Source organism: Symphodus melops (genome assembly GCF_947650265.1).
Source record: "Symphodus melops genome assembly, chromosome: 23".
Lineage (NCBI taxonomy): Eukaryota > Metazoa > Chordata > Actinopteri > Labriformes > Labridae > Symphodus > Symphodus melops.
In genome coordinates this window covers 10,627,969-10,652,039 of record NC_136713.1, presented here as the reverse complement: position 1 = coordinate 10,652,039, position 24,071 = coordinate 10,627,969, and the positions used below count along the sequence as shown (strand labels likewise).

At 42.8% G+C, this 24,071-nt stretch overlaps 2 protein-coding genes and 1 long non-coding RNA gene across 9 annotated transcripts in view; all 3 read right to left on the bottom strand.

Moving 5' to 3' along the window:
* LOC306818490 overlaps positions 1-5,408 on the bottom strand; it is a 71,592-nt gene extending 66,184 nt beyond the window's left edge. Inside the window, exon 1 of the long non-coding RNA XR_013778258.1 lies at positions 5,168-5,408. This is a non-coding gene — a long non-coding RNA (uncharacterized lncRNA). The remainder of the gene's footprint in view (positions 1-5,167) is intronic.
* A 1,840-nt stretch (positions 5,409-7,248) lies between these two features.
* gart (phosphoribosylglycinamide formyltransferase) lies at positions 7,249-16,713 on the bottom strand. 2 transcript variants are annotated; one of them, XM_079336085.1, is made up of 23 exons: positions 16,605-16,713; positions 16,282-16,383; positions 14,562-14,711; positions 14,019-14,114; positions 13,756-13,930; positions 13,287-13,398; positions 13,000-13,068; positions 12,783-12,908; positions 12,611-12,698; positions 11,764-11,849; positions 11,516-11,684; positions 11,121-11,352; positions 10,769-10,863; positions 10,431-10,540; positions 10,091-10,289; positions 9,723-9,974; positions 9,286-9,438; positions 8,876-9,079; positions 8,614-8,772; positions 8,273-8,403; positions 8,027-8,168; positions 7,831-7,946; positions 7,249-7,744 (listed from the first exon to the last, which is right to left on the bottom strand). In XM_079336085.1, exons 3-23 carry the CDS (start codon positions 14,704-14,706, stop codon positions 7,556-7,558), a joined length of 3,048 nt encoding a protein of 1,015 aa, XP_079192211.1. In that variant the 5' UTR covers positions 14,707-14,711; positions 16,282-16,383; positions 16,605-16,713; the 3' UTR covers positions 7,249-7,555. The 2 variants fall into 2 exon arrangements, with proteins under 2 accessions (XP_079192211.1, XP_079192210.1); XM_079336084.1 differs by having other exon boundaries at positions 16,282-16,386; positions 16,605-16,712.
* Positions 16,714-16,775: 62 nt separating this feature from the next.
* Positions 16,776-24,071, bottom strand: part of LOC306818483 (uncharacterized protein) — a 57,870-nt gene continuing 50,574 nt past the window's right edge. For 3 of the 6 annotated variants that reach the window (XM_079336101.1, XM_079336098.1, XM_079336102.1), the window contains 4 exons: positions 19,786-20,066; positions 18,166-18,432; positions 17,941-18,081; positions 16,776-17,846 (listed from right to left, as the gene is read on the bottom strand). In XM_079336101.1, coding sequence (XP_079192227.1) covers positions 17,680-17,846; positions 17,941-18,081; positions 18,166-18,432; positions 19,786-20,044 — 834 coding nt within the window. In that variant the 5' untranslated portion in view covers positions 20,045-20,066 and the 3' untranslated portion in view covers positions 16,776-17,679. Of the gene's footprint in view, positions 17,847-17,940; positions 18,082-18,165; positions 18,433-19,785; positions 20,067-20,155; positions 20,490-24,071 lie in introns of those variants that run through there. The other 3 variants (XM_079336100.1, XM_079336099.1, XR_013778253.1) reach the window with 3 other exon arrangements.

The window sequence follows — 24,071 nt, the reverse complement described above, 5'->3', positions numbered from 1 at the left end:
TCGAGCAGAGAGAATCTGTAAACAGCGTTGAACGCGTGTGAAACCTGGGAAAATTCACTGGATTTTTCTCACCAAATGTCTTATCCAGGACACGGCGGGGTGAGTTATTTATTCTTTGTAGTTTGTATTGAGTTTGAAGTGAGAAAGTGGACTCTTGAATCTAGACTGAAGCGTGTCGGTGAATTTCCGGTAATTTGTGACCAGCTGTGATTTATTTGTCAAGCGGAAAGAATACATGACTCTTAAACAATTACAAAAAAAACCCCAAGTACAAATCAGGTTTATGTTTCATACAATTAGATGCAAATGTTTTGTGTAAAGTGTCACGTTAATGAATTAACTAAACAATGGACTGACCTTATTGTTTATCCTTTTTGTGTGGACAATCCTTTAGACCACATCAGCTACAGAAATACAAACATAATGACCCTACATGTTTTTCTTATAGGTACATTGATAAGTTCCCTACATTTACAAAGTTACAGTGATCTCTGAATGTTGTCTGCTCATATTCATCAGACACGAACAGATTGTATTAGCTGATGTTTATCTTTTGTATGAAGTTAATTCTTCCATCTCGTCCACTAAACTGCTGATTCAGAGACTATGTGAACAAGAAAAGAAGTGAGAAAAAGTAATTGGTATGAGAACATGTACAGGTATATAAGGCCTGGATAAATTCCAATACCTGTCCATGTATGAGGAGACAGAGCAGTGTGATGAATGACTTTTATTGTAGAAGTATTAATCTAATCTGTGATGTCTTCTTTGTCTCAGTATGGGGGTCGCCTCCTCACCGGATGCCTGGAGAGCCGACGCCCCCCGTCAGAGGGGCTTCTTGTCAACAGGTAAGTGCTTAACACAACAGTTACAGTCAAATATATAATGTAGTCTGTGCTAGTTTAAACCATCTCATACATTTATGTTTTTCATTATCCAATCACCTACACAGCTGTAGAAGACTCAACATACAACATGCAGAATATCAATCATCATGAATTATTCTTCAGTAAACATCACTTTTCCTTTCAAATACATCTTTAATTATGAATGTGCAGCAAAACGTGTTCATCGTGTCGTCTCACGTTGAGCTCTTCGGACAGTTTTAGCATCTCCTCTCCACTAACACACATACAGATAAACTGTCAACATTAGCTGCTAGAGGTTTGTTTGTGCAGCTTGTATGAGACTGTACCATTGTGTTATATTTATTAGATTTCACTGAGTCACTTCAGTTGTTTTATGAACATTGAATTATGCATGACCCCCCCCCCCCCCTTTGTCTCTTCACAGCTCTGTGGGTTCCTCTTCCTTTTAACCAGCACACTGATGGACATGAAATGTTCCGCTGAGTCACACAGGACGGTGAGGAGCCTGATCCAGTCTGGGTTCACCGGCATCTACACTCGTAAGTTCACTACTTCCTCCCTGACCCTGTTTACAGCTCCCATGATTGATTTCAAAAGAGTCAGTTAAGTGTTGGACGCATATAAGCTGCATTCATATCAATTATGAAAGTTGAGATCTCACATGCTCTGTTATTGTTAGCAGAACAACTTTTACATAATGTTAAACGTAGACACAAACACACAGTATGTAAATTTCTTTGTGTGAACACACTTTTATTAAGTTCATCTGTTGGGTCACATGACAACACAAAATGTTATCTAAAAGGAGGCGACTGTATTCTGTACAGAATGTTTTACACAAGCTGTCTGCCTCCTTTTTTCCAGAAATCCTTCTCAGCAGGAGGAAGAGGCATCCCTGTTGCCCCTGAGAATATATCAACTGTATGGTAACAAAAGTGGTCTTAAAAGTAACTATTCTCTCATTTAGAAGTCTGATATGCTGTTAAAGGCAGGTAATTTCCTCCAGATCCACTTTAAGTTTTTGGTTGGAATTGTCTTCATATCCTCTGAAAAAACTTTGACCACTGTCAGTTTTTCTATAAACCAATCAAGCCTCTCTACTTTAAAACAATCATGCCAGTTTTGCAACCCTGCCTTTAATGTTGGGTCAGTGAACTTGACTGTGCACTCCTTAAATAGTGTCCTGTTGTTTGACAGAACAGTCCTACTTGTCTGCTACCAATAGTTCATTTATTTTTCTTACAGAGGTTTACATATTCTGTCATTTTCCTTTGAGGTGTTAAAACAAAGACATGAGCCCTAAAGTTTGACTGAATGTTTTATAATTAACATTTCCTGCCAGCTCTGTCATCCAGTTAAGTGAGTGTATGTTTTGTTAAATTTTAGCAGTGTGATGCTGAAGCTAAACTGACAGGTGTTTTTCACTTTGAAAGATACTCTACAAGTGGTTGAAACATTTTTAATCAAAACATGTTGAAAGTAGTCCAGTTTCCAAAGCAGCACACAGATGTGTAAAACAAAGAATAGTGTGGTTAGGTTGAGCATGCTGAGACAGTCCACTCCTTGCTGTGAATGTGTCTTCAGGTTTTAAAAGTGACTGTTGTGCTGACTCTGCATGAGAAGTCTCTCCTGTTAATGTAAGTATGGTGAAGTTATTTATCTAATTAAGTGAGTGTATGTTTAGTTAAAAGTTAGCAGTGTGACGCTAAAGCTAAACTGTCAGGGTTTTTTACTTTGAAAAATTCTACACAAGAGGTTGAAAGATTTTTAATCTGGACATGTCAGAAGTCCTCAGTTTCCAAAGCAGATCTGTAAAAGAAACAAGAGCAGCATAGTTAGACTAAATGTTTAAAACTTAGACACAATAAAGTAATCTGTCCGTGTAACAGTAAATGCTAAGCTAGCATCAGCCTAAACATTCAGAAAACACTCACGGTTCTGGGGTGAATCGGGCAGCATAACTGGCCGGGGCCGGCTTACGTGTGCTCGGCGAAGTGGCGCAGGACAAGTGGCCTTTCCCCTGCTTTTGCCCTGCCGCGTGCCGCTGCCGCGCCAAGACACGACTGACTCTTTGTACTCTGCTCCCGCAGGTGCTCAGCTCGGACTCGGAGCAGGTGAAGTCCATCGTCCTGATTGCTCCTCGTCCAAGCAGCCAATCACGGAGCCTCTACAGCGCGAGGGCTAACGCGCATGCGTCGGCTCGATTAGGACAATGTCGGTCAGCTGCGTGAAGTCGGATGGCATGTGGGGGCGTGCATCAATCGGGACTTCTTCCTCTGTGATTGGCTTCTTGGCCGAGGAGCAATCAGGACGATGGACTTCACCTGCTCCGAGTCCGAGCTGAGCACCTGCGGGGCAGAGTACAAAGAGTCAGTCGTGTCTTGGCGCGGCAGCGGCACGCGGCAGGGCAAAAGCAGGGGAAAGGCCACTTGTCCTGCGCCACTTCGCCGAGCACACGTAAGCCGGCCCCGGCCAGTTATGCTGCCCGATTCACCCCAGAACCGTGAGTGTTTTCTGAATGTTTAGGCTGATGCTAGCTTAGCATTCACTGTTACACGGACAGATTACTTTATTGTGTCTAAGTTTTAAACATTTAGTCTAACTATGCTGCTCTTGTTTCTTTTACAGATCTGCTTTGGAAACTGAGGACTTCTGACATGTCCAGATTAAAAATCTTTCAACCTCTTGTGTAGAATTTTTCAAAGTAAAAAACCCTGACAGTTTAGCTTTAGCGTCACACTGCTAACTTTTAACTAAACATACACTCACTTAATTAGATAAATAACTTCACCATACTTACATTAACAGGAGAGACTTCTTATGCAGTCACTTTTAAATCCTGGAAATGTTAAGCAAAAAAACACTTAGTTTCTTGACTTTAAGTCTGCAAACATCTTTGTTTAAGCTAATGTTATCTGTGGCTAACCTGATGAGGAAGGAGTGGGGCCTTGACTGTGTCTCTAAGTATTAAATGTTCAATCTGAAGCATACTCACACTGCTTTTCTTTTACAGGTCTGTGTTGCTTTGGAAACAGAGGTCATCGGCTGCTTCTCCAAAGTGTTCAAAGCACAAACTAACATTTACATCCATCAATAAAACACATCTAAAAACTTTTGATGTCAAATAACATTGAGGGTACTAACTGACGCGTAAAGGGCCTCAGAATATATTGAAAAGAAAGCTCATTAATCCACACTGACATTTCACTGTGGAACAACTTGCCCGTCTTATTAATCTAAGGGGGATGAGTGGGTTTAAGTTGCTTTGAACACAGAGGTTGAAGACTTGGGGAAGTAGTCTAGGTCCACTGTTTCCAAAGCAGCACACATCTGTAAAAGAAAGAAGAGCAGTGTGGTTAGAGTGACAGTCCAAACAGCTGGGGGCAGAAACAAAACCTGATCTGATTAAAGAGTCAATGTGAAGATAAACTTAATAACTCACTCTGTACTTTTCTGATCAATGAAGAGTGATGACGTGTGGTGTAAATGATCTACATCGTGAACCTCTGCATTGATACCTTTGTTTACATTTCAAATACATGTTGCCCTCCAGGCTATCATTGAATGAGTAGAATCAGAGAGCACATTTAGATATTTCATGTAAACATGACTTTATTCTAATTCAACACACTAAACACTTTCTAACAGAGACAAATCATCTTACCACAGAGGTTCAGCAGCTCACCTGAAACACAGGACAAACAGAGGTCAGGATGTGACGTCAGCTGCACATTTAAAGACACTGTTCATTTCACTCTTTTCTTTAGGATTCAGTGAACCCATGTTAGTCCTTTCTCATCCTCCCATTAAACACTAATATATGTTCTCTACTTCATGCTTTTAGAAGAAAAGAGAGGACTCATGTGATCTTGTAAATTTAGCATCTATTCCTTCTGATCCACAACCTAAACATTAGATCACTGGCAGAGAAATCATTTTTAAAATCAATTTATCATTGAGCACAAACTTGCTTTGACCAGAATAAAGAGTGCAGCTGATAAATGATAAGCTCGTTTACATTGATGAAATAAAGCATGCTTTTTATCTGACGCATATCTATTCATTTACATACAGGTGATCAGCTGTGAATGAGTCGTGATTAAAAGGCGCCCTGTAGTGGTCACTTTGTTCATCTCACCCGGCTGCTTTTAAAACTGAACCCAAGTCCACAGCTGCACAAACTCTTCAGTCTTCATCATGTTGATAAAATGTTCTTATCTTAAAGCTTCAGCAGAGACTCCGTCATCACTTCAACGATCCTTCTCAACGTGTCGTCCAATCAGGCCGCAGATCTACACCGACGTCGCTGGACTTCCTGCAGAGGAAGAGAAACACATTTTAGTTCCTGACGTCAAATACAATAAAGAATATATTTGATAAATACTGAGGATTAACAAGAAGACTACAGAGAGAAACCTGTTTTAATAAAGGACATAAGATAATTCAAAACTGACTATTTAAGTTTTATGAGTCACCGATTTATACTTTAATATATTTAGAGTTTGATACAATCATTTGATTATCATTTATCATTAAAGATTAAGTGTATATACTGAAGGTTAAGAAGCATTAATTCAAAAACTTGTAGCTGGAATAAAATGTTTAAATATTTCCATTAAATCTAAACTTTAAGATGTACTATTCAATCATCATTTAAGTTTAAACAGGAAGGACTTATTTGAATTCTTGCTTTATTAAGCAGTTTCTTTTTTCAATAAAATTAATAAATATATTAATAACTAGCTCTAAAATGTATATTGATTAAAAATGTCAAAGACACCAAAAGAAACTTTAAAACATGTTAAAAGTTGAATAAAAAAACAAACAATTAAATACAGGTTTAAGGTAAAACTGTATAACATAGTTTATGATACAATAGTTTAAACTCCATAAAGTACAATTGCTTTTTAGACTTACAATAAAAAGGAGTTCATTCAACTGCTTATATATCACTTTATTTGTTGTCTACGAGGACATGCTGCATTCAGAGAAATGCATTTTATGGCTTAAATATCATTTTACATACAAAGGGCGCCCTCTGGTGGACATTTGGAAATTCTACAAGGAAATTCATACTAGTAACAAACAGATGGCGCAATTTACCATTTTAATTAACTAAATCAAACTCTTCAGTCTTTATCATGTTAATCAAATGTTCTTATCTTAAATCTTCAGCAGAGACTCCATCGTCACTTCAACGATCCTTCTTCTCGACGTGTCGTCCGACCAGGCCGCAGATCTACAACAACAAAAACAGGATATTTCTGAGACACGCTTCTCTTCTTTGTTTTCTCTTCTTACTCTGCACACAACTCGATCAACACTACAGAAACGTGTTTACGCGTAAATGTTTAGCGGAATAAATCAGAGGAACAAACAAACTGGTGGACTCACCTCAACAATCCTCCACAGTCCACTCAGAGTCCATCTGCAGATACCTGCTCACAGCTCACACCTGTATCCCATCACAATCACACACAGCGCCTCCAAACACTCACACCTCTTCTTTCCGTCACTTTCGTATTTTTAACACTTTGACTCAACAACAACACCGTGTTCACTTCATCTTCTTCTTCTCACATTATTCAAAACCTAAGTACAAACTGTTTACTGTTAGCCTTAGCACACGTATTAGCACGCCTTAACATTAACCTGGCTGACGTCACTCTGACGCTCTTCCGGTTCTTCATTTATTTTATTTTTTTTGTGCGATCTTACATGCAGACATAACACAATAAATACTTATAGATATTCATTAGTTCCCAGTAAAGCAAATAAAAGAACTCTACAGATCTCTGTATGGCTCCATCATAGTGTCTGTTTGGGCAGCTTTGTTTTTCTTCATGACTTTCGTTTTCATCAAATTCATTCATAAATATTGTTTTAATGACGAGCACTAAAAAATCTTGACTATAAATGTCAACGACACAAAAAGAAACTTAAAACAAATTTGAGGATTAAAAGTTAAATTTTTAAAAAACGATGAACAAAGACTCCATTAAATATAACTTAATTTATGTGAATACCAGCAACCACCAGATGGCGCCCTTTGTATGTAAAATGATATATTGGCCATAAAATGCTCTTCTCTGAATGCAGTTCCTTGTAGGCTTTACAAACATCCACCAGATGGCGCCAGTTCTCATTTTAATTAACTAAGTTGGTCTAAATGTTATAGCAAAAAAACAATAGGCCAAATTCAAACTTGACTTTGCTGACAGCTACGATTAAATAATGGTCACATGTAAAATACAAAAAGACTGATGACTTACTGAGTATCTACACTTCTGTTTCCCCTGGTTGATCGGAGGAGCTGATAGTCGCACAGGTTTAATCTTAGTCATGTAGGGGGCTTCTAAATGAAAAAAAGGACATATGGTAGCTCTGTGGACTTCTTTATTATGTTTCTCTGAAGTCATAAAAACAGACATGTTACACAAAAAACCTGCATGCATTTATATTAACACAGGTTTTAAGAAGAAATACTAGCAATGCAAACATTCATGCTTCATTATTACAGCATATATCGTCACCTTTTTTGGTCTTTCTACATTTAGACATTCACTCCACTGCAACTACCTTTTCTTAAAAGCTATGAATGGAATGTACTTTTTCTTCTTCTCTAAACAACAATTAAGATGCTACAAACAACATGTTTTATTATAACATCTACATTGTTCTGTGTCTTAACTGGACTTCCACATGATGTGTCCGTCCTCTGTCAGCCTGACTCCTCCGCTGGCCACCAGCTCCATGGCAGCGGGGAACGCTCTGTGCTCGGCTTCCCTGATTCTGTCTGACAGACTCTCCTCTGTGTCTCCGCCCAGCACGGGCACCGCCTCCTGCACGATGATGGCCCCAGCATCCACCTCTTCCTGAAAACAGAAATAACAAATTACCTGTGTGACTCCTTCAATTAACCAAAATAGAACCGTGTTTTTCCCCGCTCTGTCACACTTACTGCTACAAAGTGCACCGTGCAGCCAGCGACCCGCACTCCAGCCTGCAGAGCCTGTTTCTGTGCATTCACACCCTTGAATGAAGGCAGCAGGGACGGGTGGATGTTCAGCAACTTTCCTGCAGCAACGACAAACAAATTATTTCAAACATCTTCGTGGTGACCGACGCTAAAAATGCAGATAAATTCAGGTACAAACCGTTCCATTTCTTCACAAAACTTCCTGTGAGGATCCTCATGAATCCAGCGAGACACACCAGCTGCACGCTGAACTCTTCCAGCACACCGTCGATGGTGCCGTCAAACTCTGCTCGGCTCCCGTACAGTTTGTGGTCCACGACCTTGTGAGAACACACACACACACACACACACACACACACACAGAGTCTCTGTAAATCTTACACTTTTTAAAGAACATCTTTAATATTCATTCATTTTATTTTACCCGAGTCTGTATGCCAGCCAGCGACGCTCTCTTCAGGCCCTGAACTCCAGGTCGGTTAGAGATGACCACCACGATCTCTGCAGAGCTGGACGGACGTTTGGCCTGCTCTATCAGTGCCTGCAGGTTGGTGCCTGAACGGACAGAAACACAAAAACCACAGACGACAACTATTATGATCCATTCTTAAAGGGACTTGTTCAACATTTCAGTAAACGATCTTCTTCACATGTAAGTGTCATCATGCGTAGCTTCTCTCCACACATTCACAATGTACTCTTTCAAGTGTTGTGTTATTGATTTGTGAAGCCATTTCAACCTTATCAGAACTACTGAAAACACACCGGTGCCAGAGATAAGGACTCCCACTCTGGTCCTCTTTTGTGGCTCGCCGATGTCGCCGTGACAACCGCTATTCTGCTCAACAACCACCTCTCCGATACACGCTGGTCCTGCAGACAGCAGGCTGTGCTTCAGGTTGCGGACCACCACAGGTTCGGCCCCTGCACAAACAAACGATGTCATTGCCGTGAACAGTGTGTTATATAACGCTTCCTCAGATAATCATCCATATCAGATGTCTGTTTAGTTTTTTCAGCGTCTCACCGGGCTGCTTGTGTGCCAGTGAACCCACGATCCAGGCCTCTTCCTGTGCTTGAACCTGATGAAGGACCCTCTGTGCGTCCACAGGGGACACCACCAGCACCGCTCCCAGGCCGCAGTTGAAGGTGCGAGCCATTTCCTCCTCGCTCAGACCCCCCTCCTTGTGCAGCCACGGAAACACGGCAGGGAAGCTCCATCGAGACGCATCTGAGTCGCACGCAAACACAGAGTATAAAGAAAGAGCTGATGACTTCAACCACACCCATAAAGTTACTCAATGATGAAGGAAACCAAGCTGAATGTGAAAACAAATGTACACAGGTTTCCTGCTACTACCAACTATGCAAATGCAGTATCAAGAAGAGACATCAACATTAAATCTGCCTTCTAAACACAGCACCCTTTCACCTCACCTAAATCCACAGCCAGCTCCGGCGGCAGCACCCGAGGGATGTTCTCCAGCAGTCCTCCCCCTGTGATGTGGGCGTACGCTTTCACAGCCCCGCTGCGCAGGATCGGCAACAGCAGACGACTGTAGATCTTTGTCGGAGTCAGCAAAACCTCACCTGGGAGCAGACGTCAACTTCAACACTGAAGTCATCGAGCCTTACAGTTATTCCAAAATGATTCATCACTTCATTTGTGAAATGTGAGGAAAGAAATCCCTGGAAACCTTTTTCTGGAGTTCCACTTTCAGATTACAGAGAAAGCTCACATTCAAGAAGCTGCAGTGAAGCACAACTTCATGGACCTCAGAACGACTTCAAACACAGCAGGCACACCTCTTTAAGAAGTACCACATCAACTTTAGCAGTTTTAATATTTGTAGACCTCAAACACATTCACTCACCCACAGTCTGTCCTGCCTTCCCAAAAGGAGCGGCTGAGCTGTAGCTGAGGCCGGCTCTCTCCAGCACCTTACGGACCAGACTGAAGCCGTTGCTGTGGACTCCGGAGGACGCCACGCCGATCACCGTGTCCCCCTCTGTGATGTCCCCCAGCCGGGGCAGCAGAGCTCCGCGCTCCACCGCTCCAACGCAGAACCCGGCCAGGTCGTACTCTCCTGCAGCATACACACCCGGCATCTCTGCCGTCTCGCCTCCTGCAGACAAAAAACACACAGGAGGTGTGAGAGAACACATGAACAAGGTCAAGTCCTTCTGAGCATCTCCCCCCCCCCTCTCTCTCTCTCTCTCTCTCTCTCTCTCTCTCTCTCACCCAGCAGAGCACAGCCGGCCATCTCGCACGCCTTCGCGATGCCGCCGACCACCGAGGCTGCCACGTCCACATCGAGTCGGCCGCAGGAGAAGTAGTCGAGGAAGAAGAGCGGCTCGGCGCCTTGAGCCAGCACGTCATTCACACACATGGCCACCAGGTCCTGACCTAGGCCTCCGTGCCGGCCACACGCCTGTGCGATCTGACGACAAATCAAACGACTTACAGCGCTCCAACTCCACCGCTGAGATGATTTAACTCACTTCAATCCGTCTCTTTATCACGCGTCAGACACAAACTATTCAAGAACAAGAAAAACCGCCATGTTCAATAAATGAAGCACCTTCAGCTTGGTTCCGACTCCGTCCGTCCCTGACACGAGGATCGGGTCGACAAAACCAGCTGCCTTAAGGTCGAAGAGCCCGGCGAAGCCTCCGAGCTCTGCGTTACACCCTGGTTGAGGAAAAACAGCCATTACTGTCCAATGCATGGATTCAGATAACATGTGAAGGCAATTATTCAAAATACAGCCATTTGTTTCTGAATGACAGAGAGGACGATGTCTCTCTGATAACTCAGCACTCAAATAAAAGAACATCCTGGTTCTTTAGTCAAACTACACATTTAGCTCTTCATCCATCTTTACTTGTTTTTTTTTTTTTATCATGAGGGTAAAATTACCAGCTCGAGACGTGGCCTTTGCCAGAGGCTTGATCATGTCCACCAGCTTGTTGCCGGCAGCGATGTCCACCCCGCTGTCCTTATAGGTGAGCCCTCTGTCAGAGACACAGACTGATATCATCAGGCCTCTGTCTTTACTGAAGACACTTCAACTTGTGCAAACATTCAGGGAAACAGACTCCGTGCACAGATGCTTGGTTATTTGAATAAAAACTACCACACAGGTACATCCAAAGTTGAGTGTTTTTATTTATGAACTTAAAACATGAAATACAAACAAAGAAATGTTCAGTGAAAAAAACTGAAGGTGAAAGTTTCATTTGTTTTCAGAGCGTGTTACTCTCACACACACCTTTGTCGGTTCAGGTGAGCGATGGCTCGGTGGCCGATGTCTCGTCGGTAAACGGCACCAGGGAAGCCAATGGCTGCCACGCCCTGATTGGCTGCGTGCAGGGCCGCCTCCAGAGACGATTTAACAGCAGTGACAGTCAGGACCCGCCCACCGCTGGACGCCACGCCTTCGTCCTTTAAGGCTGTGCCAGCGTGGAACACCTGCACGCCCAACTCCTGGACCTGAGACAAACCTGAGGATCAAACACAAACACAGCAGGCGTGAATATACTTCTTCAGTGTGTCCCAAGATCAACTCCACCACACTGTCTGACAACATCAAAATGTTTTCCACAAAGTCAATAAAAATAAATTCATAAATGATCTAAACTCACATGTCTCATTTCTACTGTGTACCTTTGATCTGTACTCCTTTCTTATAGGAGCCGGGGTATCCTTCGCTGGCCATCACCACAGTGACTGCAGAGCTGTCTTGGTGCCACACGGGGGCGCTGGAGGCCAGCTTCCCATTCATGGTGTTCAGGATGACTTCATACAGGTCGCTCTTCAGGAGCGGCAGCAGCACCTGAGAGACAGCACACACGCCGTGATTGTTTTAACGGGGCATCCAGTCACAGGCCATGGAGGAAGGGGGCGGGGCTTACCTGACACTCGGGGTCTCCGAAGCGACAGTTGAACTCCAGGACCTTTATTCCCTGCTTGGTCAACATCAGGCCTGCATACAGTACACCTGCAACATAAGAAGAGAACAACTCAGAGCTGAAGGAGAGGCTTTACACGCTCATCTCTACAAACCGATGGCAGTGTGCGTGAATTATAAACGTGTACGTGGCAGATTTTAGCACACATTATTAAAACGTTACGTCCATCAACACTTCCATCTTTCCTGCAATAATTGCTGTTTTTGTCACTACTTCTTTCTGCATCAGCATCCAAAGACAACCAGAGTTCACTTCATTCTTTTTATGTATAATTATACTCATTAAAACACCTAAATATCTGTGTGTGTGTGTGTGTGTGTGTGTAGCTTGCTACATTAAAGTGACCTGTCGTGATGTTGTATTATAGTGTACATGTATTGTGTGCTCCCCCCCCCCCCTCTCTCTTCTGTCTTTTTCTTCTTCTTCCTTTTAAACTGTAATTTTTATTGCCTCTTCCCATCATGTCCAGGGGACTACAGATGAAAACTAGCCTTCTGGCTAATTCTGCCTTTTTTTTTTTTAACCATGTGTAATCATGTGTTTTATGAAATTGTATCGTCCCCTTTAAATAAACTAATACCTGTGGAGGATGAGTTTTATTTTTATTCCTACATGGAAACAAGTATCCAATTTGTGCATGATTCTGTTCACACACATTAGAAATGTCTTTATACAATCTACCTTAGATTTCTTGTTATATACAATATTTCATCCGAGGCGTTGGCAGCATTTACAGTATGTTGATGGTTACACAGCACATCGCAGATGCACTGGATACATCTGTACTTGCCCACATAAGGAGCTCCCTCCTCCTTCATCCCGTCCACAGTCTTCTGAAGCACCGTGTCTCTGATCTGCTGCAGCAGCTCCTGGCTCACCTGCAGTCAGGATCAGCATGGGGCTCATTAACGGGGAATGCACTTCTGTCCCAAAGAAACCACATGGGAAGAAGATCTCCGTACCTGAGGGGTGGGGCAGTAGGCCCCCATGCCGCCAGTATTCGGCCCCAGGTCGCCGTCCTGCAGCCGCTTGTGATCCTGAGCTGGAGGCATTGGAGACACCGAGGAGCCGTCGCTGAAGCACAGACACTAGACGGGGGAGGGAGAGGGAGGAACAGTTAGGTTTCCTTCAACCTAAAGGTCACGTCGCTTCGATACTGTTGAAGGTCTCACGACTCACGGACACTTCCTCTCCCTCCAACAGCTCTTCAACCACCACCGTGTCCCCTGCAGATCCAAAGGCTCCGTCCTGAACACAGTGAAACAGGACAGACACCTTCACGCAACACATCAACATTCAGCTACACTCATTGCTGGCCTGAAAACAACCAAAGCCAAACAAACGGGACGGAAAGGTTTGGAAAGACAAACACGCCGACTAACAGCTAATGGGTCTGAATCGTTCAGAAGTCATTTTTCTTATCGTCCTTGTTGCTGCTTTAAATACCAAAACTAACGGTCTCATACCTTCATGATGTCCATCACGGCCTGACAGGCCTCGTCCTGGTCTTTCGCCACGATCACTCCTTTCCCCGCTGCCAGCCCGCTGGCCTTCACAACCAGCGCTGGGAAGTCGGCCCTGAGAGCGGGAAACCATAAAACTAACTCAACAACCATTTACAGAAAAAAAAAAAAAAACCACAAACATCTGGAGCAGATGGTGAGCGCCTGATACGGAGCATCAAGTGTTTGTCTTGTGTGGGCCGTTTCACTTCTGCAGTGAACAGCGTTGTTTGTCTGGGATCTGTATGGATGGAGGCTGTCAGTGTGGCAGCTGTTCAGCTCCAGACACTTTGCATGACCAGGAGAAATGACTTTCACAGACTACTCAGGCTTCACTCTTTGTCTTCAAACTTTCGACGGCATCATTTTTTTTTTGCAGGCAAATTATCTTTACAGCGCTCGGCTGAACTTGTGCTGCGTGTGCTGTACTGACGTGCGGATGTATTTGACGGCCTCCTCGGCGTCGGTGAAGGAGCCGTAGCGGGCCGTTGGGATGCCGTGACGCTCCATGAAGGCCTTGGAAAAGCTCTTGCTGGCCTCCAGCTGAGCTGCTTTGGCAGACGGCCCGAAACATTGCACTCCCGCCGCCGTCAGGTCGTCTACGATACCTGCGAGAGCACAGAGCCCAGAAACTTCACTAAAACCATTCACACGCAAATAAACAATCATGTGTATAATAGGATGCATCCCACTGACCTGCTGCAAGTGGCACCTCAGGGCCGACCACGACCAGCCCCACGTGGTGATCCTTGCAGAACTGGGCCAAGATGGCGTGGTTACTAACAGACACCTCTGCATGAACAGAAAGGAGTCGGGGTCAGGACCGGCGCACACTTCAGCTTCCCGCTGTTTAAGCCGATGATGTCATTCAACCACAGCATAAACTCACATGTTCGGCAAACTCATCATTCACTTACACATGTCAGCAATACATCTCACCTCACAGCACAGGATACAGACTACAGTGGAGGTGAGAAAATCCAGCAACCAGCATGACCTCAAACTTTTTAATGCTGTCCAAATGAATGAATTGAATCTTTGACAAAAAAACGTGCTGTGAATGTGAAAAACACTATTACCAGCAGCTTCAAAGAAAAGTCTCTTCATCCAACTTTTTTAAAATACCAATAACTGCACTTTGCAAAAATAAACATGTAAGGAACTTTGTCGACTTTCAAGCCGTCTCAACACTTTTGAAATGTTTTCGTGGAAACCATCCAACTGAGAAGAGCGTTTTACCAGAGTTGCTGATCTTCCCACAGTTGGCCGTCCCTGCGTTACCCGGGGCGACCAGGACCTGCTGGATCTGCTCAGACTGGGCCAGCTTCCAGGCCAGCGCGTGCTCTCGTCCACCGCCTCCAACCACCAGCACCTTCTCTGCCATCTCACCTGAAAAACATCAGATTACTTCATGTAAAACAATTCACAGCTCCAAGCCAAAGGACAGAGCAGGCTTCTCTTTAAACCTTCGTGAAGACAGCGTGTAATTATATGCAGACGCTGACCTATAAGGAAAGGACTTCTAAGCTGTGAGGTAGCGTTGACCTTTCCTCAGGCCTGGGGTCTTATATTATCTTGTTAAGCCACGCTGACTCCGATTCAATCAAGCAGAACAGAGACACAAGTCAACAATTAAATGGCGTGGTCACCAGACGAGGCCAAATCACCAGCGACTGCACACAGGGACTCATTTGCATAAAACAACAAAGCAATTATCAGGCTGATATAGAGTCGACTGCTCCCTCGGCCCCTTCCGGATCATTCTGTCCGTCTCGTGCATCGACTGAATGCAAACATTTGACGGCATTTTCAAGAAACAACGCGTGTTCCACTGGATTAGCATTTCTTTCATTCATAAAGCCACAACAACAAACGTTCATGTCACGCTGGATACAACTTGTTTTATTAGTAACAATTAATGTCAAAGTTCAAGAAAAGTCCCCCAACACACTTTTTTAATTATCTGGATATTTGGAGAACTTCTCTTCACAGAGAGAACTTTTGCAGCTCTACGAGTGAGCATGTAAAAAGGCTTTTCCTGCTGTATGCTATGAGAGAGACATGTAAAGACCCTCTCCCACCTATAACATCAATGCTTACATGATTAACAGGTTAACAGATATAACACTCAAAAGGAAACAGTTCTTATTAAGTATAACATGGGAGGCATTTTCAAACCTTCAAACACAAGAATGAAGAAAAATTGCCAATTCATTTTCTTCAACTTCCACATCTTATTTAAGCTTCGCCGCCCATTAAATCAAACTGAACTCAACTATCAAAGTCCAAACCAACTCAAATCTGCAGGAACCTCAACTTTCAATATTGTGCAACTGCTGCATGTACAGACACACAGACACACTGAGAGCTTCACAGAGCCGGTACAAAGGGCTCTGTGTCGTACATTGGCTGCACATGTCCCACAATTACACAAATCACTGGCTTTGATTGGAATCACTCCTATCACATGTCAGGGGACAAATTCAAACACAGGACTTCAAAATTTATTGATTCTTCAATTCAGTTATTGAATCTTTTTTCCCCCCCTAAATCAGGCAATAACTGTTTATGCATTTCTTTTCTTACAAGGTCCTCCACTGCTTTGTTTACAAGACTTCAATTAAATCAGAGGATGAACAAATAACTTCAACTAAACTTTACTGGAGCAGAAAAAAAGAAGAAAAGAAAACGTCAAGCATACTGATAATACTGAACATGCGGAAGGATGCAAACTGAAGGGAAAAGCTCCTGTGGATGGATTTGTCTTTGTTTCTATCATGAACGAATGCATCCAGTATCAGTGCACGTTTATATAGTCACATTATTCCAGTTAACTTTGTTTTTTTTTTAGAGTCCAAGCTTCAAAGGCATTCATTCTGCGTTTACATGAAAACTCTGATGTGACTGAAGCAGTTTTTAGCAGCAGAAGCACACACAGGTACATTCACTTCACACTCACCTGGGAGTCTGTGTGCGTCTGACAGAGGGTGTATGAAGCAGGAATTAGCCGGGGCCCAGTCAGTTCAGGACAGCAGTGTGAAGTGTCTCCTCTGCTCTCACACTGCTGAGTGACCGGAGGGATGCAAACCATGTTATCTCCTCACACACACACTGACACACATTACACACCACGTGTATCCAATCTATCACCGTGATGCTCTTACAAAGCGAGAAACTCCAACACAACCTGCGCAAAGTTCTCCAAATGTGCTGCACGACATTTACTACACTAACATCTGTTTTAATTCTACTGTTTGCTAAATGTGCATGTCCACTTCTTACCCTTTTTTCAGCCCGGGCTGGTTTTCTGCAACTTTTTGGAGGTTTTAACTTCCGCGGGGTGGAACTGCCGAGAGAATCATGGGAATTGTAGTCAACTACGTCTTTATCTTCTTAAATCTGTATCATGAGGTAGTACTTAGCTGTCCTCACAGAGGACTTATTATTCAAACACACTTTAGCATCATCTTTATTTAGACAGTCAGAATAATCCAAGACTACAGAAAAGTCTAGCATTGACATTATTACTTAGTCACACAAGTATAACAAGAACAATGTTCACTTTTAGAAGTACCTACCTTTATCTCATGGACACTTCAGTAAATGTACCAGTTTACACTTCACCAGTAACATTTGCAAAAAGTACATCAACATTCAACCACCCATATAAGCAATCCAGCCCTGCATTATCTTTACTGCTTTTTCCTGTTCATGGTCTCCATGTAACGCTTTAATTTCATGAAGATTATTGTATTATACAGACCACAAACATTTATCACATCCTGTATATCCTACGCCATACGCTACAACAGAATAAAACTAAGTCTAACAAAACTTATTGAATCGACTTGGAGTGTGGAAAAATTCAGTGGGTTGTTCAGAAAATATACCACTTCAAACACCCCCTGCAGCTTCTCATCCACTTTAAGTGCCGAATGCTGCCTTTGGTGCAATCAAAGGACTTCAGACCACTGATACAAGCTTTGGACTAACACCACATAACAGCTTTGAAATCCAGACTGGAGCTCTGCAATTTGTTGCTTTCAAAAGAAATCAAGACATTTTCAGAGCCAATCGTAAAGTTAACCTGCAGTGTGTAAATGGGTAAAATAGGGAACGATGGATGGAAGTGGCGACAAGCAGAGGAAGTGGACATTTGGCTCGTGATGGCAGAAATGTATTGATTGATTAACACTCAAAGAAGGAAGTCTTAAATTAGCTCCTTTTATTATTTCAAACTCACTTTTTCAAGCATCAGCTGTTCGTAAAACATGCAAAAACAAGTAATGTCTTTCATTTGTTATTTCACATTTATTCCCTGAGCTTCAAATCCTGAGTCCAACGAGTCTCAGTCCAGTCACAACAAAGGGAGCGCGGGAGCATTCAGGAGTTCTTGTGCTAACTCGGATTGTTGTAGAGCAAAAAAAGTGACGCCTGAACTGTACGCTGCAGGGATGGTGATGTGCGTTAACTTGGCTCCATCTTCTTCCTGTTCCTCTTCTAGACTCATCCGCTTCACTTGACCTAACCGGGTAGAAAACATGGAGAAAAATAATTTCAAATGTTTTTGTGCTACATGTAAAATGTGCATGAATTATAGCAGGAATAAAAGCACCACCCTCTACATCCAAAGTTGTCCACTGCGGGTCAGATAAACTGGACAGACAGCTATCAGGTGTGATTCGCTGCAGGACGTCCTCTCGGCGAATCAGCAGCACAGATTCACTGCAGAGTCTCTGGTGCAGCTCTCCTTCGCTCACTGGTGAAAAAAAAAAGATGACATGACATATGTAACAACAGCATCAAGAGACATGTCTTTCCTTCTCTCTCAGCTGTCACTCACCTACATCAAAAGGATTGGTCATGAAAACAGCATTCGGTGCAGCGCCAAATATGAGCTGATGGTGCCAGGCATCGGGCACCTCCTCGCCCTCGGGTACGGCCCGCTGCATGTTCATCGTTGCTATGGGAACGGCACCTTTTCGGATCCAACGAGCGAGCCAGGGGACGAGGCTGACTAGGCGGCGAGGGTGAAGGTGGAAAAAACGACCCGTGACTTTCCCCCGACTGGCCTCCGCTGCTCCTCGGATGAGCTGAGCGTGAGTTGCACCTTGTAGAAAGTCAAAGAATCTTTATTGCACCTCGAAAACGATGGCTTCCAACTCTGCTCTTATTGTCTAAAATAAATCAGCACACGTTTTGTTCCTTCAACACTCACACCCTCCTGTGTGCTTGACTTAAATGCATGAGATGTCATTGTACAAAAATGTGTAACACAGCTGAGAAGTCAATTACAGTGGCTCCTCTGAGAGACATAAACCTTTTGTCTAATTCAAAAGGGGGCTTTTCAATTTGCCTGGTTGGCGGTGCAGCCAGCTGTCACTCTGGCAGGAAACTGCACTTATGGGTTCAAGACGTAACAAAGCCTCAATCAGCGGGGAACTTATAGTCTCTGCCAGCATCTGTGCGTCTATCTCCGCGTGCGGAGAAATGCACCCATACAAAGTCACCCTTTATGTAGTTATATTCCATTAACTGAAATGTCAAAGAACACTTAAGAGAAGCCAGACTGGATCTCATGCCAAGTCTTTCAAATGTTTCAAATGCCATTGTGTAAAGGCTTTAAAGCAGGATGAGAACTTTTATAGTAACACTAAGAGCGAGACACAACTGTGACTCACGATGAAACTTGCAGGAACTTGAAGTGTGCGTTCTTCATTAAAGAAAAGAAAGTTTCACTCTAAACAACTCACTTTAAAATCCAACACGCCGTCTTTACTGATAACATGTTTCTCCACGAAAGCTGGAAGGGAATTGGTATGAAGGCCATGTCGAAAGGATAGTATCATTCTAATCAACATGTAGTTCAATGCACAACACAACAGATCTGACTTTAGAAAAGAGAGGGAAATGCATGCTCACTGTAACTTTAATTAAACCTTTCAGACAGACCTTCACAGCTGTCCAGCTGTTCCACTGCACATTTTGTGTTCTTTATATTCAATTGTATATTTTAACATTGCTTCTGGTAGTTTCTTTTCAACAGGAGAAATGCTGTTTATTGAATTGTGTTTTTTGCTCCATTTCTTTCTTTCGATGTTTCGCACCGATCTACAAGTCAAATTCCTTGTATGCCTAAATGCACAAACCTATTCTGATTCTGAATTATTCATAATCATTATAAAAGGCCTGAAAGGTTGAATAAAGGGAGGATTTCTGTACCTCTTTTCTGCTGTAACCTTTTGCAAGTAAGAGACAGAGTGTAGTAACAATTCTCCACTTTGAGGATAATCTATTTCAGGTCTATTTCCTTTAATCAAAATCTGATTACGAAGTGCAGACAAATTATTTGCACACCTTCCTGTAAGTATTACTAACACACACGCCTGTTTCATAATAATCTGAGTATCTTGCACCAGCTATAGATTGATTATCCACAGGTTGTGTATTTCAGGACATTTACCAGCTTCACTCCGGGACAGCAGGTAGTCTGGCAGCGGGGACTCGTTCCTTCTCAGTCGAGTCTGGACGCAGCAGTCCACCTGCTCAGGTGTCACATCCACACCGAGAGCCTTCAACACGTCCAGCACCGCCGTGGCCCCGCAGGCTGAGGCTCCTATCTGGAGGGTCTGCCTCTCAAACGCCTCCTGGATGGACCACAGCATGGCTCGCTCCTCCTGGACCCCCTCACCTCCATCGTCCTGCTCGCACACATCCTCCATCCGAGAGACTCACCTGCGCACACTTCAACATTACATTAGACAAAAACGTGAACAGTCACAGTGATGTAGAACTCCACCTGGCCCCACGTGATACAACATTACGTATATTACCTGTAATTCGTAAAACTGTAACTTTAGTTTTTCTTTAAAATTAATATAATCATTTTTTTCTAGGACCGTTTACAAACTATTCATATTCTATTTAGTTTCGCTGCATTTTATATACATTTGTTTTACTGAGACATTTGCTGCGATTTCTTACCAAAGTAAGACTCACAACACACGCAGTGCGCATGCGCGAAGTTCCACCCTGGGCTTTTTCGCAGTCGAGCAGAGAGGCACGGTGGGATCGAGCGCCCCCTGCTGGAGAAATCAGCAAGACGTTGACATTTCATAGAAATAAATCAACCTGCGACCGTCTACAACTGCTCACTGTCTCTGGTTCTCAAAAAACAAAAACAAAAAAACAAAAACAAATGAATAATAATAATATTAATAATAATAAAATAATCCTCTAGGCATGAAGAGGGGGATAAGGAGAGAAGGAGTGCTGTGAGGAGGAGTCGTCTCACAAGTCACTGAGTCCTTTGCTGGACGAGTCACTTCAAGAAAATGTAGGAGGAAAAATTAAGAGTGTACCTACTTATTTAGGCACCACTACATTTCTGGCATTATTATTAGAATTTATTGAGGAAGACAAAAAAAGCAAATAGGTCTACACGAGCTGAAAATAATTCCAGAAAGACCAAAATAACTCAAACAATAATCAAGATTTCGTGTAAGTTACATTTTCTTTGTGTTATACAGCTTAGAAAATTCACAATACATCTTTATTTCCTTACACAAATTGTAGTTCATGTTGGGTACACATGCTCACTTTTATTTTCTACTCAGTCTATAACTTCTTAGCCTATCCTCCACAAAGTCAAAACAGTCAAGTACCATAAAATCAGTACACATTGAAATCAGACAAATCTTTTACTCTCCTATCTTCTCTTCTCGACCATATTCACACGAAAAAAATGACAAAAAATAGTGTCAGCTAAAACAACCTTTAAAGATTTACACCAACAACTCCAGGGACACTTTTCACTCTGACCAATAGATGTCAGTGTTGCTTCATTCAATTGCTGCTGCACAGAGCAGCATATGTGACAACACAGCACTAAAGTGATGTCACTATGGCTGATGCTGGGTGAAACAGCCTAAGGCGTGCAGCGTGAAGGCGATGGCTGCCTTCTCCTTTACGTCGAGCACAGGTGTACGATAAGGAGAAGACACCATGGTGATTCCATTGACCTGATATGAGTATATTGTTTACATACGGGCCAGCCAAACCTGAATTCTTGAGTTCCCTGAGGCGTTAAAGCTTTTGACAAAGGTCAACGCTGCAATATTTTAATGGAGTAAGATAGTGGGTCTTTATAGTTCCCCCTACTTTTTGACCTTTTAGGTTTCCTTTTCACATATTTCATCATTTATTTACACTTGTTAAATCCTTTTTTGAACAGATCATCAAATTCAGGCCAGTTTGTTTAAAAGAACAAATAACAAATAGTATTTGTTTACTGGGCAAAAAAATATATGGAAATACCAGTGCGTACATTTTTACAATGACGAAATGCCTGTGAAAGATGTAATGCAAACAAGCACAAACCAAAACATGCAAAGCAATTACTCTGAAGTTTAATACAATTTGTGAATTCACCTCAAAAACTATAAAGATGAACGTTTGTGTATGCTCAGAGAATATTTCACTGGGATAGTTCATCAGGGCAGGACAAACGTAACGCGCCAAATTCATTAGCTCCAAATCCTCCAACAAGGACCAACTGTTATCTCCCAATTATTTTTGACATGAATTGTTCAAACAGTAGTCAAGTGACTGCACAGTGCCATCTGGTGGTAGAGAACAGATACCCTCTACAATTATGAAACTGAAGCTCAAAGTTTTAGTTTAATAGGAAAGAAGTATTTATGCTCCTGAGAACACCGCTTTGATCTTCCCTCGGTGGGTTTATCTGTACAGGATCCAGGATCAGTTGTCAGTGCCTGTAATCATGTACTTCAAACCTGCTTGGTATTCGTCTCACCTCTTCTTTCTCCCGGTTTCCAGAGCTACAGTGAAGGCCGCTGGAAGCACTACAAGCAGAATGTGATTAAAGCTGACTGGGCTATGTGAACGTGACCCGGCAGCCGATACTGAAGCGCGTCAACAAAGAGATGAGGTAGGAGGGGAAAGTCTTCACACGTCTGGGATGAAAGATGGAAACGCACAGGCGGCCTCACTTTCTCACAGGCAGCCTTCACCTCATCGTCACCTTTTGCCATTTTCAGAAGCGGAGAAGTCGAGCGGTCGAAAGCGCTGTGGTCGGGTTGTCTCACAATGAAGTCATCGTACCCGTCGACAGATACGCAGATCAATAGTTCTCTGAAAAGAGAGGAAGGATACGCAATGCTACGCTTCTTAAATTTAGACTTCAAACTCTGGAATGATTCTTCAACATTATTAGGAAACTGTCTATTAACGTGATTAAGCAAATGAGAAGTGGGATGATTTTTCTCATCTGCTTCGGTACAAAAACGGATTGTGATGCAAACAGTGGAGTCGCCTCCTGCTGGCCATTACAAAGATGGCAGCTTTGAGAGACTTCTGGCTCCACCTTTCAATCCAAAATGTCCTGTCCATTTCCTATCAAGACTAATTCTCACTCTCTTTTATTGGACGCTTGCAGATCCTTCTTCAGTTCAGTGATTACTGCTTCTGATCGGTCGCTGCTTCGTTACCCATAACGCCCTTCTCTGCGTCGGTTCGCAGATGTTTATGGGTACCTTCAGAGAAGAGTTTGACTCACTGCTCTGTCCATGCAAAGTGCATCCCTGTGAAAATGAAACACGTGATGAATTAGCGGAGATTTGATAGGACATTAATATTTTATGCTGCATTTGACTTTCATTCTGACTTTGTCTTTATCTACCTGCAGACAGAGTTGTAAATATTATTTGTTAGTTCTCCTTCTCAGTCTGTGAAACATTAAATACACCGGTGCAGAATAAAGATGAGATGGTGCTCAGTTTGCAGTGATTAAAAAAAGATGATCAAGTAGGGACACAACTCATTTATCCTAAAATAGCTGCAGATTTGGACGCCGTGTTGCTGAGGATTCCTTCTGTAACATCTTCAGTGGACATTTGTGCAGCATGATGACACGTTTGTTAAACCGTTCACATTTTTGCCCCCGGGATGTTAAAAACACATATTTCACTATTCTCTCTTGACTGTTGTTGTCATGTTTACAGCTACATACATTTTCCAGTATCTATTCAAGTAAACAGCTGGAGGGCCTTTGAGATTGTTTTCTTCGTCTATTACGCTGTGTCCATATTCCACATGCATTTTATTGAGCTGTCTATTCCAAACCTGCTCAGATAGTGTCATTGTGCGTGATAGCTTCATTTGAAGCCTTCAGGTTATGATTGGTTCCGACGAGCTGCAGAGCGAAGATGTCAAAATTACAACTTTCACTGATGTAGAAGAGCCCACGCTTTAATTCTAAATATTAAAAGATCCAAAGTCAAATCTACTGATCCAAAGTCTTCTCTGAGTAACAGTGAAAAAGCACAAGTTCTGAAATTCACCCACATAAAAAAAAAAAAGCTGCCCAGATGGCCTCACGGTTATGTTGGAAACCCCACGTACAGAGACTATAGTAGTCATTAAATCTGTCCCCCACTCTCTCCTTTCAACATGTCCCGTCTCTCTTTAGCTGTCCTAACCAATAGACACAAAACGTCAAGTAAATATCTTCAAAAAAAAAAAAAGAAAAAAAAAAAGGACCTGCCCTCTCTCGTCTCTCATGTCTTTCACGTCGCTTCGGTCATGGGATCTGTCTCGGTCATGCTCGATAAACATTCATGGCTAAGAAGTACAAAATTCCGATATGCCTGTTTCAAATGTAGCGCGTGAAACATGAAGAGATACGTCAGTAAAGTGCATTGACTGTCTGCAGCCAATGAATGAGGAATG

What these genes read in the sequence shown, in the direction of transcription:
- gart (XM_079336085.1), bottom strand. Translation starts at nt 14,706, where the DNA reads ATGGCAGAGAAGGTGCTGGTGGTTGGAGGCGGTGGACGAGAGCACGCG. An exon ending in GAAGGCAGGACAGACTGTGG is followed by an intron (nt 9,439 to 9,722) that starts GTGAGTGAATGT and finishes GTCTGCTCCCAG; the next exon opens with GTGAGGTTTTGCTGACTCCG. An exon ending in TTTTGTGAAGAAATGGAACG is followed by an intron (nt 7,947 to 8,026) that starts GTTTGTACCTGA and finishes TCGTTGCTGCAG; the next exon opens with GAAAGTTGCTGAACATCCAC.